Here is a 21,932-nt window from a genome sequence, read left to right as displayed (position 1 = left end):
CTCCCTGCTGGAAAGGTCCCTGGGTGTCAGAGGACAGATGTTTTGACAAATCATGATCAGATGTAGTGCTCAGTGATCAACTAATTAAGAAACCTTAAACCTAAATGAGTCAAGGGAGGAAAGTGCCAACATATCGCCTTCATGATCATTCTCAATAGAGCGACTGTTTCACTGTTTTACTATCGTACAAAATATTTCTTCTATTAAGCAAAAACTAAGACTGAGTGAATACGTTGTTTCCTCATCACCAACATTACTATCATTTAAAATATAAGATACATTCATTATAGACAAATTGGAAGATCAGAACACTGGAAAGAATGATTTAACCTACATAGCTATCATCCCAAATGTAATTACTCTTACTGTTTTTATGCATTACATCATCTTTTTCTGCATAGTTTTTATATAGCAGCAATCATACTGTGTATACAATTTTGTATACTTCATTTTAACTAAAATTATAAAACTAAGTACTATATCTGTATATTTTATTGAAAACTCATCATCAGTGTCATTTATAAAAACTGAAAAATATTGCACTGACTGAATATGCCATCTTTTTTGAGCATAAAACTTGTGGATTTAAAAGACTATTTTCTCAGAACAGAATCCTAAAAGTGGAATTGTTGTCAAAGTATATTAACATCTTTATGGCTCTTAATGCCAAAATGCCTTCCAAAAGTGGTTGTACCAATTTAAACTGCCTTCGATAGCAATATCCATTATATTTGTATTTGGACTATGAAGATCTTGTGAGAGTAAAGAGTTTCATAATCATCTTTGTACCCCCGATGCTTTAAATTAATATATGTATTATATGCCATGTTGTGCTAAAAAAGTCTTAAAACTGAAATCCTGGCATCCTCCAGAAGAATTGTTGCTATATTTGAAATTGTTCTTGAAAATCTCCCCCTCCAGTCTCCTTTTTTCTACACTTTGAGCCCCCAATTCCTTTCTACACAAACCCCAGTTTTTAATACAGTAATCTTATTCCATTCTTTAAGGAGTAGTAACCAAAGTCTGTATCACATGGGATTCACAAAGCTCAAGGATATTTTCATTCATTTCAATAACTATCTGAAATAAAAGCAACAAGGAAACGGGTCCCTACAGAATCTGAAGGCTCCTATAGCTCTATGAAAGATATAATGGATATATGAAAACATATCAGAAGAAAAGTGAACACATTTTATTAAAATGTGAATCTCATACCTTTTTCAGAAAATCAAATTTTAGGCTGAGGGAAAGGAGTGGGTAGGGAAAGGGAAGATGTTGATCAAAGGGGACAAAGTTTCAGTAAGACAGGAAGAATAAGCTTTAGTAATCTAATGCACAGAATGGTAACTTTAATAAATAATAATACACTGTATACTCAAAATTGCTAAAAGAGATTTTAAATGTCTTTACCACAAAAAAAGATAAGCATGTAACGTGATAGATTTGTTAATTAGCCTGATTTAATCATTTCACCTTGTAAGCATGTATCAAAACATCACACTGTACCCCATAAATATATGCAATTATCACTTGTCCATTAAAAATAAGTTTTAAAAAGGATTGAACAAAAGAATCAACTTTTCCCTAAATTACTGAACTATGAATTCTATAATGCAGCTTCATATACAATGCAGCTTCCATACCTAGCTCAAAAGAACTCAAGCTTTTGTTTACAACTGTACAATATATTCCAAAGTGACCACGGTGTACTAAATTGAGAAGCACGGAAACTACCTGAAATAAACAAAGTCCCCAACCTTCCTCTTTACCTTACTAGAAATATCATGCCCCTAACAATTTTAGCAAAACAGTTTTTATTGTTATTGCTACTACCTTAGTTACTATTTTCGCAACTCTATTAAATTTGCTAGTACAAATTGGCCATAAGATTGTTTTATCTCTTCATTAAGAAATTTATATTAAATATGCAATAAGTTACTTTGGCTAACAGAAGTTGGGGGGAGATGTTAGTGCCAGTTTCTTAATATAAATAATTTTAGTGTCTTCTGTCAGTATAACCACAGGAGCATCTCAGTACCACCAGCTGATAATAATCTTTATAAATCCTACTTTGCAGCTCTACCATCTGTTAGTTATTATTTTATATGTGTCTCCATATGCATATGTGAATTCATTATCACTCAAGACAAATACACAAATGGAATTATGGTTTTGTGGGGAGCATTTTATTGGCTTGTTTTTGTATTTTATTATCTTTAAGCCACTAAGCAAATAAAAATAAGTAAATAAAAATATTCCTCAGTCTTTGAGATCAAAAATAAGTTCAAATTTTTAAAAAACTGCAGTTACAAATGTAAGAAATTTAAGTTCAACCAACACTTAAAATAAACAACCTAAAAATATCAGCTAAAACTAGATTAAAATTCAGTCACCAAAATTAGACATAGTTATATTAAAAACTAAAACTAACACATTCTCAACTCCCAAAATACACCTAAAAGCCAAAAAGAACAGGTCTGCTGGTAAATTATTAGCTAATATGGTTCCAGTTTTCACAATACAAAACACTTTCCAAGACTATAAATTTAAAAAGAATGACTACTTGCTTAAATGTAACATTTATTCTCTTAAGAGATGAGTCATAATGGCAAAAACTCAAAACTGGGCCCTACAGGTTTATCTCCCTGAGCTGTAAGTTACAGGCTCCAAGACTAGTAGAACACAGTACAAGTAGATGCAACATCATTACAACTCACTATCAAAATTTACCCAGAAGGGCAAGAAGGAAAAAAGAACGAAAAGGATGTGGCTAATCCTTTAATTGGATAATTAGTTCGAATCGTAACTCTTCCCTCGAATATTAGAGTCGAATGATATTAATTTTAATAAGCCCAAACATAGATTTATACACGTTCACTCTCTCCATACCAAAAACATGGTGAATTTTGTTAAAAGTTACAAATGACTCTTGAAACACAGAGTAATGCAAAACTTAGTAAAAATCACATTTTGATGATTAGACAGTTTAGTGACATGTCTCCTAAAGTTACCCTATTTCAGGTGATAATATCTTAGGATGATACATAGGAAACTATGATGTAGATGCAGTATTAATTAATTTATTATTGAGAGAAATCCCAAACTACCTAAAGAGGGAGAGTGAAGAAGAGACAAACAGTATTTCAGGAAGTACTGAAAACTTAGGATTTTTCTGGAGTGAATGCTGTATTATCATCACTTTCATGAACTGCAAAGTCTCTCAAATTACTTATTACAAATACACTGTTTTCCATAGACAATCATTTGTGTAAATGTGCTAAAATATCCCATAATCTAACTCTGTAAAAACTAACCTATTTGATGCCCAAACCAGATCTTACTTTTTAAATTCTATTCCATCTAAGTGTTAGAATTCCCATAATGTTGAGAGATGTACTTGAATAGAGAACACAGTTTTAAAATATACTTGGGCTATGAAGTGTAATGAAAAATATCACAGACACTTAACAAATATTTTAACTGTCATTAAAATTACAGTGTAGCATAGGCCAGGCTACATTCATTTTTTAACCCCTTATTACCAGTTATTGAGATTCATGTGTGTAAAGCAATTTCACATTAGGATTTGCTTCTGTATTTCTAAAATGTTCTTAATGAAGAATTTCATTTCCCAGGAACTTCTTAATCATAAAAAATTAATCATATAAATAGACAAAATTATTCATAGTTCAAAGCTCATCTAATGCATGATGCCTTCTTTGACTCCCCCGGACAATATCCTTCTTCCATCGAAATCTCATAGCTACCATTGTAGTTATGAAGCAGAAGGAACTTATTTTATTTCACTTTACAGTATAGTGATTTGTTAAATTTTCCATGAATAGATTGAGAATTCCTGCATCAATAAGTCAGAGTCACTGAGTCTTACATATCTTTGTATCCTCCCTACCCCCATGTCTAACACAATCCCTTGAAACTAAGAGGCAATCTATATGTTTATCTGAACTTGCCAAAAGAAACTTCTTTTGGTATACTAAAAGCCACCTTCTCCAAAGGGTTCTTAGAAAAGTGAGTTATAGTTTGGCAACTACAAATGTTATTTTTAAGCTTTATGGAATCCATGCTAATTTACTAATTATGTTCTCATTATAGAGAGTATTTCAACATTGCTTATATAGTCATTAAAAATTAAAATAATTAGAATCTTTCCAGTTAGCACAATAGTTTGATTTCTTAATCAGATGTATATATATGTATTTAAAACTAACTGAAGGTATTAAACTTTTCCCTGCTAATGTAGTAAGAGTGCCAAAAATAATGTAAATTAACAGATTTTTTAATGGGTAACTCCAAAGGAATGCAAGAAAAAATTTTTGTGTGTGAGAAAAGATATAACTGTGTGTTTATCATGTAAAGTAGAAAACAGAATTTAATAAATATAAGTGGATTATTTATTTTTGATTTATCTATCCAGAAATCATTGACAGGGCATTTATGTTACATCACATATGTCTAACAGTGTGATAGTTGCTGAGGTCATAAAGCTAATTAAGCTATAGCCCCCGCCTTTCAAAAACCTGCACTATAGTGAACTCATAAAAAACAATATAAGCATTAAGAGGACATTAGGGTTGTCTCTGGCTGGGGGAGCAGAGAAAAGGGTTCACAAAGGAAGTGACATTAGAACAGGGTTCAAGGTTTAAGCTTCATTGTGCAGGTTTCAAGGGATTTTAGGGGGGAGCACGGAAGTAAATAAAAAACCCGCTGTTCTTTTGTAGAAAGATATTTGGGGAAGAAACTGCTCATCTAACAATAGTCTAGTGAACAGATGAGGACCTAGTTGGTGTAGGAGAAACTGCATTTGGAAGGTATTTGGTAGGCAGAAACATTAGGACTTGGTTATAGATTTAATGAGGGGGTGAGAAGAAGGAGCCAAAATGACATTTAGGCCTTTAACCTGGCAGATGGACAAAGATATTAAATAAAATCTAAATGATCAGTTAGCAAGTATTTATTGGGTAACTTTTGTGTACCAGACACTATTCTAGACATACAATGTCTGTTTTCATTCTAGTCAGGAGAAGCAGATAGCAAATGAATAATCCGAGATAGTGATAAGTGTGATGAAGAAAATAAGACAGAGTTATGTGACAGTGACTCGGGGGAGGGACACATTAGCTGAGGTAGTCATGAAAAGTGACACCTGAATGATAAGGAGGAAGCCAAGTGAAGCTCTGGTTAAAAAAAGGACTAGCAAATACAAAGCCTGAGATAGGAAAAGTCTTAACATCATCTAGAGACAGAACAGCAGGCGCAGGCGGCTGGTGGATGGGGATGGGAATGGGGAGAAAAATGAGATTAGAGAGAGTATGGAGTTCCTTGTGGCCCACTGCAAGGAGCTTAGCATTTATTCTAGTTACAGTAGATAGTCAGAGCTTTTAAGCCAAGGAGTGATGTGATCCGACATATTTCTGTCTGCTATGTGGAGAATGGGCTGAAGGAGAAAGAATGGGGGCCTGGTAAAAGGGGTGGCTTAGACTGTTCTAACAGTGATGACGTTGAGAAGCAATCACATTCCGGATATAGAGGGCAAGATGGCAGGACGTGCTGATAGACTGGATGTGCAGTGTGAGGGAAAGAGAGGAGCCAAGGGTACCTAAGGGGGTTTGGTTCTAAATCACTATACAGATAGAGGGTGGTGATATTAAACAGGGATGATTAAAACTTGGGCACAGAGAGGCTTCAGGGTGGTGGGGCCAGGTATCAATAGTTCTTCCATGGTTAAGGAAAGGCTAACCTGTGTAGAAATTTGTAAGTGAAATGTTACATAGGCAGCTGGGTATAGAGTCTAGAACTCAGGGGAGAAGTCTAGGTAGAGACATGTTCTAGGAGTCATCAACTTCTACACAGAATTTAAATCTAGGAGGCTGGATAAGACTCATTTTTACTATATCAAGCAAGTGTATGAAGGGTAGAGAGTGTTCAGCAGTGTTTTCACTTTTTGTTTTGTTTTGTTTTGTTTTTTTGAGATGAAGTCTGGCTCTGTCGCCCAGGCTGGAGTGCAGTGGCGCGATCTCAGCTCACTGCAACCCCCGCCTCCCGGGTTCAAGCAATTCTCGTGCATCAGCCTCCCAAGTAGCTGGGACTCTAGGCACAGGCCACCACACCCGGTTAATTTTTTGTATTTTTAGTAGAGGCAGGATTTCACCATGTTAGCCAGAATGGTCTCGATCTCCTGACCTCATGATCTGGCTGCCTCAGCCTCCCAAAGTGTTGGGATTACAGGTGTAAGCCACCGTGCCCGGCCTCGTTTTTGTATTTTAAAGGGGAGGAATAGCAAATCCCATGTTAGATGCTTACTGTCAAGGTAAATTACTATCTGGCTTTTCTGTGGCAAAACATATATAGTCTCTAAAAGTATTTTATTATTTTCCTCTTGCATTGCGATTTAACCCTGAGGTCTCATTTATAGTCTCCCACTCCACTTTTCTTTTTTCCTACCTTAGTGAGCTCTCTGATAGCAAACACTGTCCTCTCTTTGCTCAGCCGTTACTTGAATAGAAGACACTTTTGAAGTATCTGTTACTGCATGAGTATATACATCCAGCCTTAATGATTAACAATTGACTACATTAATAGAGAGACTAGAAAGTAGCACAATAATGAATTTGTTTCAAAGCTCTGTGGATTGTAACCTTAAAAGCATCTTTTCTTAAGAATTAGTCTTGGAATTCCTTCTATCAATGAATCAACTTTGAAAAATAGTCAAGTTCTGCAGACATTTCCAATGAAACACACAACTAAGTGCTATGGTCTGAATGCTTTGTGTCCCTCCAAAATGCATATGTTGAAACCTAATCTCCAAGGCAACTGTATTGGGGGTGGTAGGGGAGAGCCCGCATTAATGGGATTAGTGCCCTTATAAGGGGCTGAAGAAACTAGAGTTCTCCCTTTATCATGTGAGGACACAGCCAGAGTGCAAACCAAAGAAAACGGGCCCTCACCAGACACTAATCTGCCAGCACCTTGACCTTGGTCTTTCCAGCCTCCAGAACTAAAGAAATAAATTTCTGTTGTTCATAAGGTATTCAATTTATGGTATTTTGCTGTAGCAGCCCATATAAAAGAAGACAATAAGCAACTAAACTCAAGTAATCGTGGATGATTTTTGAACCATCCTGGTAGTTATTACCCAAATCCCAAACATATCAACTTTTATTTCCTATCAGAGATGCTACTTATGGTCAGCACTCACTACATGTTTCTGCTGCCCAGGCTGGCAGCCTTGAATTCCTGGGCTCAAGCAATTCTCCCACCTTAGTCTTTTGAGTACCTGGGACTACAGGCATGTGCCACCATGCCCAGCTAATTTTTTAATTTTTTTGTAGAGATGAGTCTCTCAGTGTTGCCCAGGCTGGTCTCAAAACTCCTAGCCTCAAGCAATCCTCTTTCCTTGGCCTCCCAAAGCACTGGGACCACAGGTATGGGCCACTATGCCCAGCCTCACCAACTGTATGCATAAATGAAAGAGATCAAGTTGCTTCAACATATAAGCTGGACATTTTTCTTTGTCCTTGTATCTTACTTTCACCATTATATATTCAGCTCCATGCACAGTATCTTGAGTGCAGTCAGTGTAATAAATACTTGTTGTATGCATAAGTGAAAGAATGAATGCACAGTTTCATGAGAAAGATGATTTTCTTCCTCCTCATGAATTTACTTCCTAGATCACATCTTTAAATAAGATGTTTTAAATAAGATGATTTTTCCTCGATTGTAAAATATTTGTTCATGGTGAAAAATATAAATATAAAAAATAAAAGTATCTCTTAAAAATATATTACTCTCTACTTATAACTCATGATTGTACTAACTTATTCATTTAACAAATCTTTTCAACTACCTACTGTGGGCTAGGCGTTAAGGAACCATGGTGAATCACACTGGCCAGGTCCCTGACCTCTCTCTAGTTGTATGCAGCAATACCCTCATGTGCTACAGCTAGAATACAGGCAGAGGTGTGTCACCATGTAGAAAGTTTCAAATTTCAAGATAATCCTTCCACCCTAGTACTTAACATTCCCCTTAAGTCTTAAAGATGATGATTTTGGTGATTAAATAATGTTAGTATATTTCTATATAGTATTCAAAAGTATCCTAACTACATTTTCATGCATACCCTTAGAAAGCAAATAGTTTTCTCATGTGAAAAAGAACAAATACCCTAGTTTTTCTACAGAATACTTTCAAGGAGTGTACTTTGATGCTGGAACTAGTAAGGCAATGGAGTTTTGAATGTATTTTTTTTTTTTTTGAAACGGAGTCTTGCTCCGTCGCCAGGCCGGAGTGCAGTGGCACCATCTTCGCTCACTGCAACCTCCGCCTCCCAGGTTCAAGCGAGTCTCCTGCCTCAGCCTCCCGAGTAGCTGGGACGACAGGCACATGCCACCATGCCCAGCTAATTTTTGTATTTTTAGTAGAGACAGGGTTTCACCATGTTGGCCAGGATGGTCTCAATCTCTTGACCTGCCCGCCTCGGCCTCCCAAAGTGCTGGGATTACAGGCGTGAGCCACTGCGCCCGGCTGAATGGATTATTTTTAAGCCTTTCTCTACAAGTTTATGTACTGCCTATTTATTGAAATGTATTAGTAAATAATCACTCAATTAAAAATAGTTTAAATGTTTTAACTTAAGGACTTGATTTCTGTTTTGTTTTGTTTTTAACAGAAAGTTTTCATTTCCAGCACTTAAAAAGTTTAGCACTTGGGAAGGCACTCCCTGTACTGCTATCCACTGACTTTGAGCAGACCACTTGTTTCCCTGTATTCAGGCACCTACGGCATAGCAAGAGCAGAAGTTACTATTTATCCTCGGAGGCATATGTAATCATAGTGACTCCTTCAGTTTCACTGAAAAGGACTTACCCTATTTCACTTACCTCCGAAGATTGGCTGGCTTCTACGTCCGAAGTTTTGCCTCTTGCTGCCATTCTCTGCTCATTTGTTGTATCCCCTATGAAGTAAAATACGTATAGATTTTTAAAACTTGACCATATTACTGAGGCCAAACTACCTGCTCTTTGTTTGAAGTATCTTTTGTTATTACATGTTTCATATCATGGAAGAAACCACTATTTCCCTTGTTTCAAAGTAAACATGCTAACTTTTTAAGAACAGTACTTATAAACAAGTCTCATATATCATTAATAAATACATATACACACAACCTAAATGTATCCTGTTTTATATAGATTTACTCTGGAAAAATCAAATAAATTCATATTTTATAAATCAAGTCATATTTCAAATAAACTTGGAAAGTTTATGACTTAAGGCAAATTATGTTGAAATAAAAAGTCTTTATGATGTGGATAACTGTCCTCCAAGTTAGTTTTTCATAAGGCTTACTCTTTGTAAGCGTTTGTGTGTCTGTGGATTTGCTTTGAAGTAGATGTGTATGTTTATATGTAATAATTAACCAGATGATAGATAATCCTTACAGCAGGAAAGAATAATGAACAAATGCATAAACTAGCCTTCACTTAATACTTTGATTCCTAAGGCTAGTGCCTGGCTGGGTTACATTACTAAATGAAGTGGATGAGTAGGCTGGCTTGAAGGACATAGGATAGACACAGACACACTTGGGTAAGTATAAGCAGAATTTAATAACTGGCCCATTTTAATTTATTAATTATCACTAATGGTTTGTGATTAACACATGATAGACAGAGACTACCTATTAGCCTACTTCTTTGAAGCATAATCAGACGCTAATTTAGCAATTTGTAAATTGCTTTTTCTATAAAATTGGGCCATCTTAGGAATGTCCACAGCAGGGAAGATTACCAAAGAAATGGATGATGGCTTAGCTGACACTAATGGTTAGAAATTTGTTAATGTAAGGAAAAGTCATGAGTCTTGACTGGAGATAAAGTATGAAAATCTTGTCTAAGCTTAACTTCTCCATATGCAACACAAAAGTTTAGTTTACTAATGGCTATAGTCAAGGAAGAGTCTCATGAAAATTGTAAAGGATTAAATACAAGCCTGTTGATAAGAATGATACATTGGACTTTGGGGACTCAGGGGAAAGGGTTGGTGGCGGGGTGAGGGATAAAAGACTACACTTTGGGTATAGTGTACACTGCTCGGGTGATGGGTGCACCAAAATCTCGGAAATCACCACTAAAGAACTTATTCCTGTAACCAAACACCATCTGTTCCACCAAAACCTATTGCAATTTTTTAAAAAGTGTGATTAAAGTAATAAAAAATATATAAGCCTGTTAAATTATAAAATCATGAAACAAGAACAAAATTGGTAGCTTATTTATTTAAGATAAATTAACCCGCAAAATGTTTACAATGCATATTCCACCCTATTACTTCGTTCTCTGTTTTGTGCAACATTATTACTGTTGGGCAGGGCCCAGCACACAATAGGTGTTCAATAAATATTAGTTGAATAATTAGTGAACTTCTCTTTGTAGTTCATGGTAAAACTGTGACAAGGCCAGGCGTGGTGGCTCACGTCTGTAATCCCACCACTTTGGGAGGCCAAGGTGGGTGGATCACTTGAGATCAGGAGATTGAGACCAGCCTGACCAACATGGTGAAACCCCGTCTCTACAAAATTACAAAATTAGCTGGGCATGGTGGCGCATGCTTGTAATCCCAGCTACTCAGGAGGCTGGAGAATCGCTTGAACCTAGGAGGTGGAGGTTGCAGTGAGCCGACGTCGCGCCATTGCACTTCAGAACCTGGGCAATGACAGCGAAACTCCATCTCAGGAAAAAATGGTGACAAGATAAGACTTTATGATACATAATAAAAACTATATTTGAGCATACATGTTTGTAAAAACATATTTGTGAAGCAAAAGAAATCCCCCATCTCTGAAAGTGAGGGATAAGAGAACCTCCAATTTACATTGGAGAAACCAACGTATGAGGAGTTTGGTTTGCTTAGTTATAGGCATGAGACCACAGGAACCTGAGTGGCCAAAGTAATACACATGTCTGTACAACAAGGTCAAAGTTGTGTTTAACAATGCACATGCATGATGTTTCTAAGAAAATACGTATAACTCACTACAAAAGGTCCTTTACTCGAAGAAATATTATTTATCTTTTAAAAAGATTACTGTTCATCCATAGTCACACAAACAGTATATTTGGTTAAAATCATCCAGCACAAAGTCTGTGCTTCCTTTGCCATTTCCTGATTTCAAGGTGTGTATCTACACAAAACTTTCTCCCTACAGCTTGAAAAACCCAGAAAGGTTATCAGCCAGTGTTCTTAACTTCACACAACACATCTGCCTGGAAGCAATTGCTGAATCACTATTTACTGAAATGCCATGTCTGGCGATGACTCAGGTAGGACAATAATGCTTACAAGGAAATTGCCATCTGTAAGATTGTTTCTCTGTAAACAAAGGCATAAAAACGAAAGCTGAACAAACAACAAACAGAAAAGAATGGATCACAATGAAATATAATTTTTGAAATTTTTTCCACCCATTAAAGAATTTTTATTATGGTAAAAATTCAGTTATTTTCTATATTTTCTCTAATCCATATAAAAGTTAAATACTATTAAAAAATAAGCAAAAATGGATATGAGAAATATGAAATAAGGTACTTAAGTTTTCAAATATCAGTTAACTCTAATTTATATATTGGATAACAAAATTTCATCTGCAACTCAGACATTTTAACAAAAAAACACTGACAATTTCATAATACCTTTCCTTTCACATATGTGAAATCAAATGTTAAAAAACATCACATTTGATTACTGTTGGGCAAGCACAGTACGATAACTCTGCCCACCCCCAATTTACAAAAGAGTGAAACCTAAGCGGCAGAGGCACTCAGTGACCTGCCCAAGGTTTCCCACATAGAAAGCGGTCACAGTGGGAGCAGAACCCAGTCTCTTGACATCTCTGGGGATTCTGTGGTCTGGTGAACAGTTCCAATGCATGAGGGCCAAGGTGGGAGGAAACTAGACTGTGAGTTAGGGAACAGGGTGTGAAGAGAGGAGCCCAGGGCTCTGATAGGGAGCGCTGAAGGCAGGATCTTGTGCCTTCTTGTCCTGCAGACAGCTTTCATTTCTCCTTTTTGCTTCCATATGCCCCATAGATTATCTGTTTTCTTCCCTTTTCAATGGTGACATCAAATACTTCTGACTGGTGTAAGACTTTATTCTTCCTTCTGGTCCTTCAAAGCAACACACAATTCCCTTCATATTTTTCAAGAAGTTTTTAAGGCTAGAAACAATTTTACAAGACGCAAAAGTTGTCCCTATAGTGCAGCCATGCAATTTTATTTCAAATGTAGTTTTTATTAGAGCCTTTAAATGATAAAGGCTACATATACATACTAATGAAGCTCTCTCAGAACTTAAAGGACTGACATGAAATCCATCTATATTTTAGATGAGGGGTTGGCAAATTTTGTAAAGCGTCAGATAGTAAACATTTTAGTCTTTGCAGGCCATAAGGTCTCTGTCACAACTTCACAACTCTATCATTGTAGTCACAAGCAGACATAGAAAATATGTAAACTAATGAGTGTGGCTGTGTTCCAATAAAATTTTGTTTACCAAAACAAGTGGCAGCCTGTAGTTTTCCAGTCTGTTTTAGAGAAATATATGCCTTCCACCTTTTCTGGGATAAAAAGTTGAATGATGGCCAGGTGCAGTGGCTCACGCCTATAATCCCAGCACTTTCGGAGGCTGAGGCAGGTGGATCACCTGAGGTCTGGAGTTCAAGACCAGCCTGGCCAACATGGTGAAACCATCTCTAACAAAAATACAAAAATTAGCTGGGTGTGGTGGCGCGTGCCTGTAACCCTAGATACTGGGGAGGCTGAGGCAGGAGATTGCTTGAACCTGGAAGGCAGAGGTTGCAGTGAGCCAAGATCACATCACCGCACTCCAGCCTGTGCAACAGAGAGAGACCCCGTCTCAAGAAAAAAAAAAAAAAAGTTGGATGATGTTTTAGCTATATAAAGAGTTGAGAAAGGAATGGTCATTAGAGTATCATCATGCTCCCATTCTACTGGGTGAAGATGGTTGAGGCGAGAAATTATGCTGAAGAGTGAGCATATGTATAAAGGAAATTGGAAAGGACAGAAATTTCCAGTGATGGGAGAGGAACCAAATGCCTACTTAAGAGGCATGTCACCCAGAGGAGGCTTGTCTGAAGCGGCTGATGGCGGGTGGGTGATGGGGCAGATACTTGGTTCCCACTCCTTATGTAACCGTAATAGGTTAAGTCAGTACACTGAGTGGTATGATTTGGATGTGTGTCTCCTCCAAACCTCATGTTGAAATGTAATCTCCAATGTTGCAGGTGGGCCTGCTGGGAGATGTTTGGGCCATGGGCACAGATCCCTCATGAAGTGCCTTCCCTGTGGTAATGAATTCTCAGTCCATGTGAGAGATGGTTGTTTAAGAGTTTGGCATCTCTCTTGCTTCCACTCTTGCCATGTGACACACTGGTTTCCCTTCACCTTCTGCCATGATTGTAAGCTTCCCAGGGCCCTGACCAGAAGCAGTTGCCAGCATCACGCGTCCTGTAGAGCCTGCAGAACCCTGAGGCAAAATAAATCTCTTTTCTTTATAAATTACCATTCTCAGGTATTCCTTTATAGCAACATAAACAGACTAATACACTGAGACACTGGGCTACAGCAGTAAAAGAACTTTAATCTTAGGACAACCGAATGAGGAGACATGAAGAAACCTCAAATCTGTCCCCCAGAGGAGTTCGGGGGTTTTGGAGTGGGCCAAAGTGTGGAGACCACTGATTGGTTGAAAATTACAGGGTGAAATCATGGGGCAGGGAGATGAAGAAATGGTATTCTCTTGCTGATTTGGTTCTTCTGTGGGGGTCTTTAAACTGGTTGGTGTTAGTTGTTCCACTAGAATCCAGGATCTGCTTAAGTAATTCTTCAACAAGAGCTTATGATTCTAGTGTCAGGGATACTATCTTGAACGAAAACCAGAATCCTATCTATAGGAACAATGGGGATACAAATGGTCAGTATCTGGTGTTACATAAATTTTGGTTACAAAGAAATGGGTCGGCCGGGCATGGTGGCTCACACCTGTAATCCCAACACTTTGGGAGACTAAGGGAGGCAGATCACCTGAGGTCGGGAGTTTGAAATCAGCCTGACCAACATGGAGAAAATCTGTCTCTAATAAAAATGCAAATGTAGCCGGGTGTGGTAGCACATGCCTGTAATCCCAGCTACTAGGAGGGGGCTGAGGCAGGAGAATCACTTGAACCTGGGAGGCAGAGGTTGTGGTGAGCCAAGATCATGCCATTACACTCCAGTCTGGGACAACAAGAGGGAAACTCCACCAAAAAAAAAAAAAAAAAAAAAAAAAAAAAAAAAAAAAAAAAAGAAAGAAAGAAAGGAGTTGAAATGGGTCAAAGTACAGCCTGAAGAATGTTTAATTATATCTATATATTTCTGTTCAGAATTCCTGTTAATCCTGTGAGGTCACTTCCCTTATGCTTCCTTAAACATGGAGGAAATTCCCTTAACATTCACCCCAGACCTCTCTCCACTCTCCTGTCCACTGGCTGTTGCATTTGGGAGGACTTGGCCACAAGTGGTTCTGTCCCCTTGTCAGAGGCCTTAGAACCAGTGATTCTATCTTGAATAGGATCTGGATAAAATGAGGCTTAGACCTGCTGGGCCACATCCCCAGGAGGTTAGACATTCTTAGTCACAGGATGGGATATGAGGTCACAAGATAAACATCACAAACACCCTGCTGATAAATGAGGATGCAGTAAAGAAGGCAGCTAAAACCAAAATGGTGATGAAAGTGGCCTCTGGTCATCCTCAATGTTCATTATATGCTAATTATAATGTATTGGCATGCTGAACAATACTCCCACCAGCATCATGACAGTTTACAAATGCCATGGCAACATCCAGAAGTTACCCTATAAGGTCTAAAAGGAAGAGAAACTCTCAGTTCTGGGAAATCCCTGCCCCTTTCCTTAAAAACCCATGAATAACCCATCCTTGTTTAGCATATAATCAAGAAACAACCATAAAAATAGCCAACCAGCAGCCCTTGCTGCGGCTCTGCCTATGGGGCAGCCATTCCTTTATTCCTTTACTTGCTTAATAAAGTTTCTTTCTTCACTCTGTGGACTCACCCCATATTCTTTCTTGCAGGAGATCTAAGAACCCTCCCCAGGACCAGGATTCCTTTCCAGTAACTTCTTCTTCCCTCTCTTAAGAATCAAGGAACACAGGCAGCATGTTGCTGTCTGCTCTGATCCTCCACAGAAACATCCTCCCACTTGGGGAAAAGCCTGGCCAGCTCAGCATATTTTGTAACTGAGTGGAACTAGCTGACAAAAAAGCCAAGCTCTGTAAAATATTTGGAGAGGTTTATTCGGATCCAATGTGTGTGTCCGTGACCCAGGAAACAGTCTCAGGAGGCCCTGAGAAAGTGTGCCTGAGGTGGTCAGGTTACAGTTTGGTTTTATCTATTTTAGAGAGAAAGAAATTACAGGCAAAGACATAAATCAATACATGTAAGGCATACATTGGTTCAGCCTAAAAAGTTGGGACATCTCAAAGTAGGGGGTTCTTACAAGTCATAGTTGGATTCAAAGATTTTCGGATTGGCAGTTGGTTGAAGGAGTTCAGCTTTGTCTAAAGACTAGAAGCAAATGCTTGAGTCAAGAAAAAGGGCATTGCGGAAACCAAGGTTCTTGTTAAGCAGATGACGCCTTCAGGTAACAGCCCTATAGAGAATATCCTAAATGTCTCTCTTCAGACCTTAAAGGTGTCAGCCTTTCATTTAATCTCTCCTAGATCTGGGAAAGATCTAGAAAGGGAAGGAGATTCTCTACAGATGCAATTTCACCCATAAAAGACAGCTTTGCAGGGCCATTTAAAAATATGTCAAGGAAATATATTCTAGGGTAAAATATTTTTATTTCCTTCAGGGTCTGCTATCTGTCATGAGGTCCTACACCAGTGTCAGGTTGGAATTTGGTATCTTATTGCTACAATGAGTCTGTTTTGTCAGTCTTACAACCTCTCTTTTAACCTTAATGCTAGTCAGTTGCTCCTAAACTCCAAAAGGGAGGGGGTATAACAAGATCTCCAACCTCCCTTCCTGTCATAATTGGGAATTCAGTTTTTCAGGCCCAGAGGGGGTCCGTTCAGTCTGTTGTGGGGGTTTGGGATCTTACTTTTGGTTTACACACTCAATCTAATTCTGGGATTCAGATTAGGAAGCCCTTTTGCTCCCTGTTATAAGCCACATTCTTCAACACCAGCTTTATAGGCAATAAAGTTGAGAGTTTGGTCTCCATCTGTTCCTTTCCCCCCTCCTCTCAGTTGGCCAGGTCTCATCTGGGGAAGAGGACTGTTATTACTGCCATGCCCTTGAGCCCAACAAGACTGGAAATGGGCTTCTGTGGACTGGGTTGGAGCCTGCCTGCATCCAAAGGGCTGTGAATACAGAAAACTGTTTTTCTTTTCTTTAAAGATGATTTATCTAGAACTCTGTATCTGAGAATGCAATCTACAAAACACTGGTTCCAAGGGGTTCACATGGAAAAAAATATTTCTATGGTCAAAAATATGAGAAAAACCTTCAGAATGCAAGTTCTCTTCCAGCTGATTTCCTAATGCACTTTAGTATCTAGGAAATTTTGCAGTAAAGAAACTTAAAAAAAATTTTTTTTTTTCAAAGTGTATTTGACTGTGGAGCCATTTTATTCATCTGACACCTATTAAACATCTTGCAGAGCTTCATTAACGCACCATGGGAAATGCTGATACAACATTTCTAAAGTTAAATTTGGTTATAAAATATATTATTTCATCTGACTCTTCGGAAGACCCTCTATATGGCCAAATTTATTTGCTTTCGGACATTCACTTTAGACAATGTTAACCCACACTTTTTTCCTTTCAATATTTTTTCATGGCTCCCTTTTAATTCATGACTCCCTGTTAATGCATTTGCGACAGACTAGCAGTATGTGACTGCATTCTGCTACACGATTCTGATTCCAGAATAGTTGATAATCTATAAAGAAGAAAAAGCCAGGCACCTTGAAGACACAGGAGAAAGCCCCAGTACTTAAAAATATCCCCCCCACAAATTCCACCAATTAGAGATTCATTAGGGTTAATGAGCTCGCTTTTAAAATGCAAATACCCTCTGGGAGTGTTTGCCTATTAGTCATTCACCAAGTGAAGCAGTGGAAAGAACAGGGGAATGGCCACACCATTAACTCCTTTTCATTCTTCAGTCATACTCATTATTCTAGGCAGCCTGGCACTGTGGAAAAAGAATGGCTTTGAAATCTGACAGAACTCTACCCAAATCCTTTACCAAATCTATGGCCTTGTACAAGTTACTTCTCAGTGCCTCAATTTCCTCATCTGAAAAATGGGAATAATGGTACATACTAAGGCTGTTATAAAGATTAAATGGGAAAACATATTAGACACTAATTGCAGAGAAGGATGGGAAGCCGGGGTAAGATCTTGGCTTCGGCTGCTATTCTGTCTTTGCAGGTAGCAATTAGTGATATGCTCGTTTAGCATCGGAGAATCTATGGACTGAATGTGTGTGTCCTCCCCGGCCCCCACAAAATTCATATGCTGAAACCTAATCCCCAATGTGTTGGTAGTAAGAGGTGGGGCCTTTGGGAGGTCATGAGGGTGGAGCCCTCATGAGCATGATTAGCGCCCTTATAAGGGGCGGAAGAGAGCTGAGTTGTCCCCTTCTGCCTTGTGAAAATGCAGCAAGAAGATGCCTTCTACAAACCAAAAAGCGGGCCCTCATCAGACTCCAAATCTGCCAGCATCTTGATCTTGAACTTCTCAGCTTTCAGAACTGCGAGAAATAAATTTCTGTTGTTTATAAGACACACAGTTTATGGTATTTTGTTATAGCAGCCCAAACAAACTAAGACAGAGAGGATGAGAGGACTAGGCCCTTACATGTAATCTTATTAAATGCTCTGGCAGTGTTGTGAGGTAGGCTTTATTGCAGTCATTTAACAGAGGCAGACCTCGTACTAAAACCCAAGTCTGTTGACAGTGACAAATTATTCCATAATATCATGGTGCTTCCCATTACTTATCAAAGCTTGAGTTAAGTTATCCAATTCAATTTTAAACACACTACATTTAAATCTCTTCCAATTCAGTTTAGTTTTCCCTCCTACTTTTCTAATTCTGTCCATTTAATCCCTGTCTGTTTTCCACCATAATGAAGAAAAAAGGAATGGAGAGAAAACAAAAGTACTAATTGGTTAAGACATGGCTTGCCCAGGAGCCTGGTCAGGATTCTGTTGACAACTGTTATAACCTCAAAGGAAAATGAGCCAAGAATAGGAACAGCTAAGCCATAGAGGAAGGAATGCAGTTAGCAAACAAATATAGGAAAGGGTTCAAGCTGACTGTGAATTAAAGAAAAGCAAATTAAAATGGCACAGAGCATGTAATAAATTAGCATACCAAAATTATTAACACCCAAAATTGGCAAAGGAAAGAACTGGCACATGCAAAGTGAATGCTCAATAAACATCTGTTGATTTGACTGTAGGTGGGAGAAGGACTGTAAGAAAATGCTGCATACACTACTCACTAAGAGCTAATAAAAAGAACGATAAATGATTGTAAAATACAAAGAAAGTTTCAAACTAAGGGTTCACCAGAACAGGTAGTCTACGTTAAAAGATATTAGTGTGAATTTTCATACATATTTCTATACAACTTTTAGGCACCATGTTAGATTTTAAATGTGATTGCTGTTCAAATCATACAGCTCAAAAACATGCTTACTACTTTAAAAGCATTGGGTCACACTGAATAGTTAACTATGCTTAATCTGGAAAGTAAGAACACCAACAAATCTAAATGAGGTCATAACCAAGGGTCAGTCTTACCCTCCTGCTCTTAATTAACTTGTCTTGGGCTTCACTGATGTCCTTAGTTCTGAGTCTTGTTACTTTGTAGCTATGGGGTAATAATTTTTCTGGAAGATCTTGAAGGAACACCAAAACATCAATTTAGCCGTTTAATGCTTTGTTAAAAACAATTCTTACTTTTAGGCTGGAAGACTAGAAACTGAAAAGGCCAAATTAATTTTGTATATGTACATTTGCACAATACTGTATTATGCTGTACAAATCTGCATCTTGAAAGGTTTTTTGTTGTTGGTGCTGTTAATATATTTCCCATGTCAGAGTAAATTTATATACTGCTTGAAGCATAAGTTGGGTCAACCATTCCTCAGCCTGAATCCCAAAATACTGCCAATAGAAAACTCTACAAAGGGCTGTTCTCAGCATTCCACTGACAACAGGCTCTACAGGCTCTGCTGAGAACAAACAGGACTGCCATAAAAAAGAATTTTTAGTGTGTATAGCTTAAAGCCTAAATATGTAAATAGAAAATAAAATATGCGCTAACTGGGCACGGTGACTCTCGCCTGTAATCCCAGCACTTTGGGAGGCTGAGGCGGGCAGAGGTGGGGAGTTCGAGACCAACCTGGTCAACATGGGAAAACCTCACATCTACAAAAAAAAACAAAAATTAGCCACGCATGGTGGTGTGGGCCTGTGGTCCCAGCTACTTGGGGGCTGAGGCAGGAGGATTGTTTGAGCCCAGGAGGCGGAGGCTGCAGTGAGCCGAGATCATGCCACTGCACTCCAGCCTGGACAGCAGAGCAAGCGAGATTCTGTATCAAAAAAAGAAAAAAAGGAAAAAAGTCACTTGCAAATCACAGATCATGTAATAATCAGAAGCAAAGAACACATGTTAGAGATAGCACAACGTGATAACTAGATGAAGACAGAGTTCAGTTTCAAAATGCAGAAGCTGGTTGGTTTTATTAAAGCTATCACATACGTCATTCAGCTATACAAGATGAACGTGAGAAATTACTGCCCTAATTAGGATCACAATTTGCTATGCTATACTTAATATGTTCATATCAGGAAAGAGATTTGGTCCCTTTAAGAACTCAGGTAAGCCTAAACACTACAAGGCCAGAGCGGGGAAGTTCTAACCTGTTCACTGGCCCACTGATTAGAAGCAGACACACAGCAATAGTGAATCACCATTAGGAGCCTGAGAAGAAGGGCCTGAATGGGCCTGAATCCAAGTTTAGGGCTGCAAACTCAGGGCTGCCCCTCCTTTACTATATTGATGAGACTTTTAGTTGGGCTACAATATGCAGACAGAATAAAGTGAAAATCATAGGCTGGCATGGGATGGATGTGCCCCCCAAAAGCAAGGCGCTATTAGTAGCAGGGAACAGGGTTTTCATCTGCATAAACGCAGATAAATCCTGGGATGTCTAGTTGCCAGCAGGGCAGTGCATCTCACATTTCGGTGTACATAAGAATCCCCTGGGGTGCAAATTCCTGAGTATCACAAGAGAGTCTGACTTGAAAAGTCTGATGAAAGGCCTAAGAATCAAAATTTCCCAGATACTCTAATGCGAGTGGGACATGGACAACACTTTGAGAAACACTGAAGCAGAGAGAGCCTTAAACAGTGGACAGACTATTATCTGCCTACTTTTTACAGTCACTGTCTCCTCTTTCCCTTTATCGATTCCCCCCACATTGTTCAAATACGTGAAGAATAAATAACTCCGTATGAAGATTGGGGCTCACTAAGTAAATGTTCCCAAAGGAATTGAAAGCAGAGTCTCAAAGAGATAATTGAACATACACCCATGTTCACAGTAGCACCCTGCACAACAGCCAATGGTGGAAGCAACCCTAGTCTTCACTGACAGATGATGAATTAAAAAATGTAGTATAAACATATAATGGAATATTATTTAGCTTTAAAGGGAAATTGATACATGCTATGACATGGATGAAGCTTGAAGACATTGTTAAGTAAAATAAGCCAGTCACAAGACAAATACTGTATGATTCTACTCATATGAGATACCTAAAATAGTCAGATTCATAGAGACAGAAAACAGAATGGTGGTTTCCAGAGTCTGTGGGGAGGGGAGAAGGGGCGTTTTGTTCAATGAGTACAGAGTTTCAGTTTTAGTTCTAGAGATCTGTTGTACAACAATGCGAATGAACTTACCACAAATAAACTATATACTCAAAAATAGTTTAAGATGGCAAATATTACATTGATTTTATTACAAGTAAATAAAAAATTAAGAAATAAGATGTTTTTCTCTATTTAAAACAATAAATTGGTACTTTTTCAATTTGTTTTAGTTTTGTTTTAACAATTGTTTCCATACAGATGTTATAAGTCTCTATTCCATATTCACATTGTGATTTTAATAAATAGGTATTTAAAGGGAAAAGAAAAGTCATGTGAGGGAAATGTGTTTTTTTTTCTCTCTGCTATGAATTGGTTATGGCTCAATAAAAGGCCTCACCACCTGGCTACAAGAATAGTTTAACCACCTGCCCAGCTACTATGCCTTGCAGCAAAAAAATAATAACCAGTATCAGAGGAACACACTTTGACCACTTTGTACTACTACAATAATGTTGTTTCTGTTGATGTATATCTGTAAGTTTGCTTGTATGTATATCACCAGTACTGACAGTGTTAGTGATACTGCATATCAATATGCTCTACTCTAAAAAAACTGTAACTGCTGGTTACAAAAATAGAAATTTTTAAGTAAATGAAGAAATTTAAAATATAAAGTATTAGGTGACAGATGAAGCACAATTACAGATTATGGAGAATTTCAGGGCTAATATTATATCCTTTAATGATCTAGAGCAAAATACCTAGATTTCCTCTGAAGATGGGACATTTTTCAATCTTCTTAAGTCTTGATGTCACTAGAATGGGAAGAGGAGGTTGCTGAAAATGAAATTCAAGTGTTTGGTGGGGAGAGGTTTGATATCGACAAATATTTTAAGTCCCCACTCCCACCAACTCCCCAACCCCTTTACT

General features: G+C 38.1%; 1 protein-coding gene across 3 annotated transcripts in view; it reads right to left on the bottom strand.

The window, feature by feature from the left end:
• UMAD1 (UBAP1-MVB12-associated (UMA) domain containing 1) overlaps positions 1-21,932 on the bottom strand; it is a 250,563-nt gene that overhangs the window by 75,182 nt on the left and 153,449 nt on the right. For all 3 annotated transcript variants that reach the window (XM_031665298.1, XM_017956928.3, XM_017956927.3), the window contains one exon: positions 8,904-8,977. In XM_031665298.1, the coding sequence (XP_031521158.1) occupies positions 8,904-8,977 (74 nt within the window). The remainder of the gene's footprint in view (positions 1-8,903; positions 8,978-21,932) is intronic.

This window comes from Papio anubis, chromosome 4 (assembly GCF_008728515.1).
Source record: "Papio anubis isolate 15944 chromosome 4, Panubis1.0, whole genome shotgun sequence".
In the NCBI taxonomy this organism is placed as follows: domain Eukaryota; kingdom Metazoa; phylum Chordata; class Mammalia; order Primates; family Cercopithecidae; genus Papio; species Papio anubis.
The sequence above is the reverse complement of the archived record's forward strand: the minus strand, read 5'-3'. Positions and strand labels throughout refer to the sequence as shown.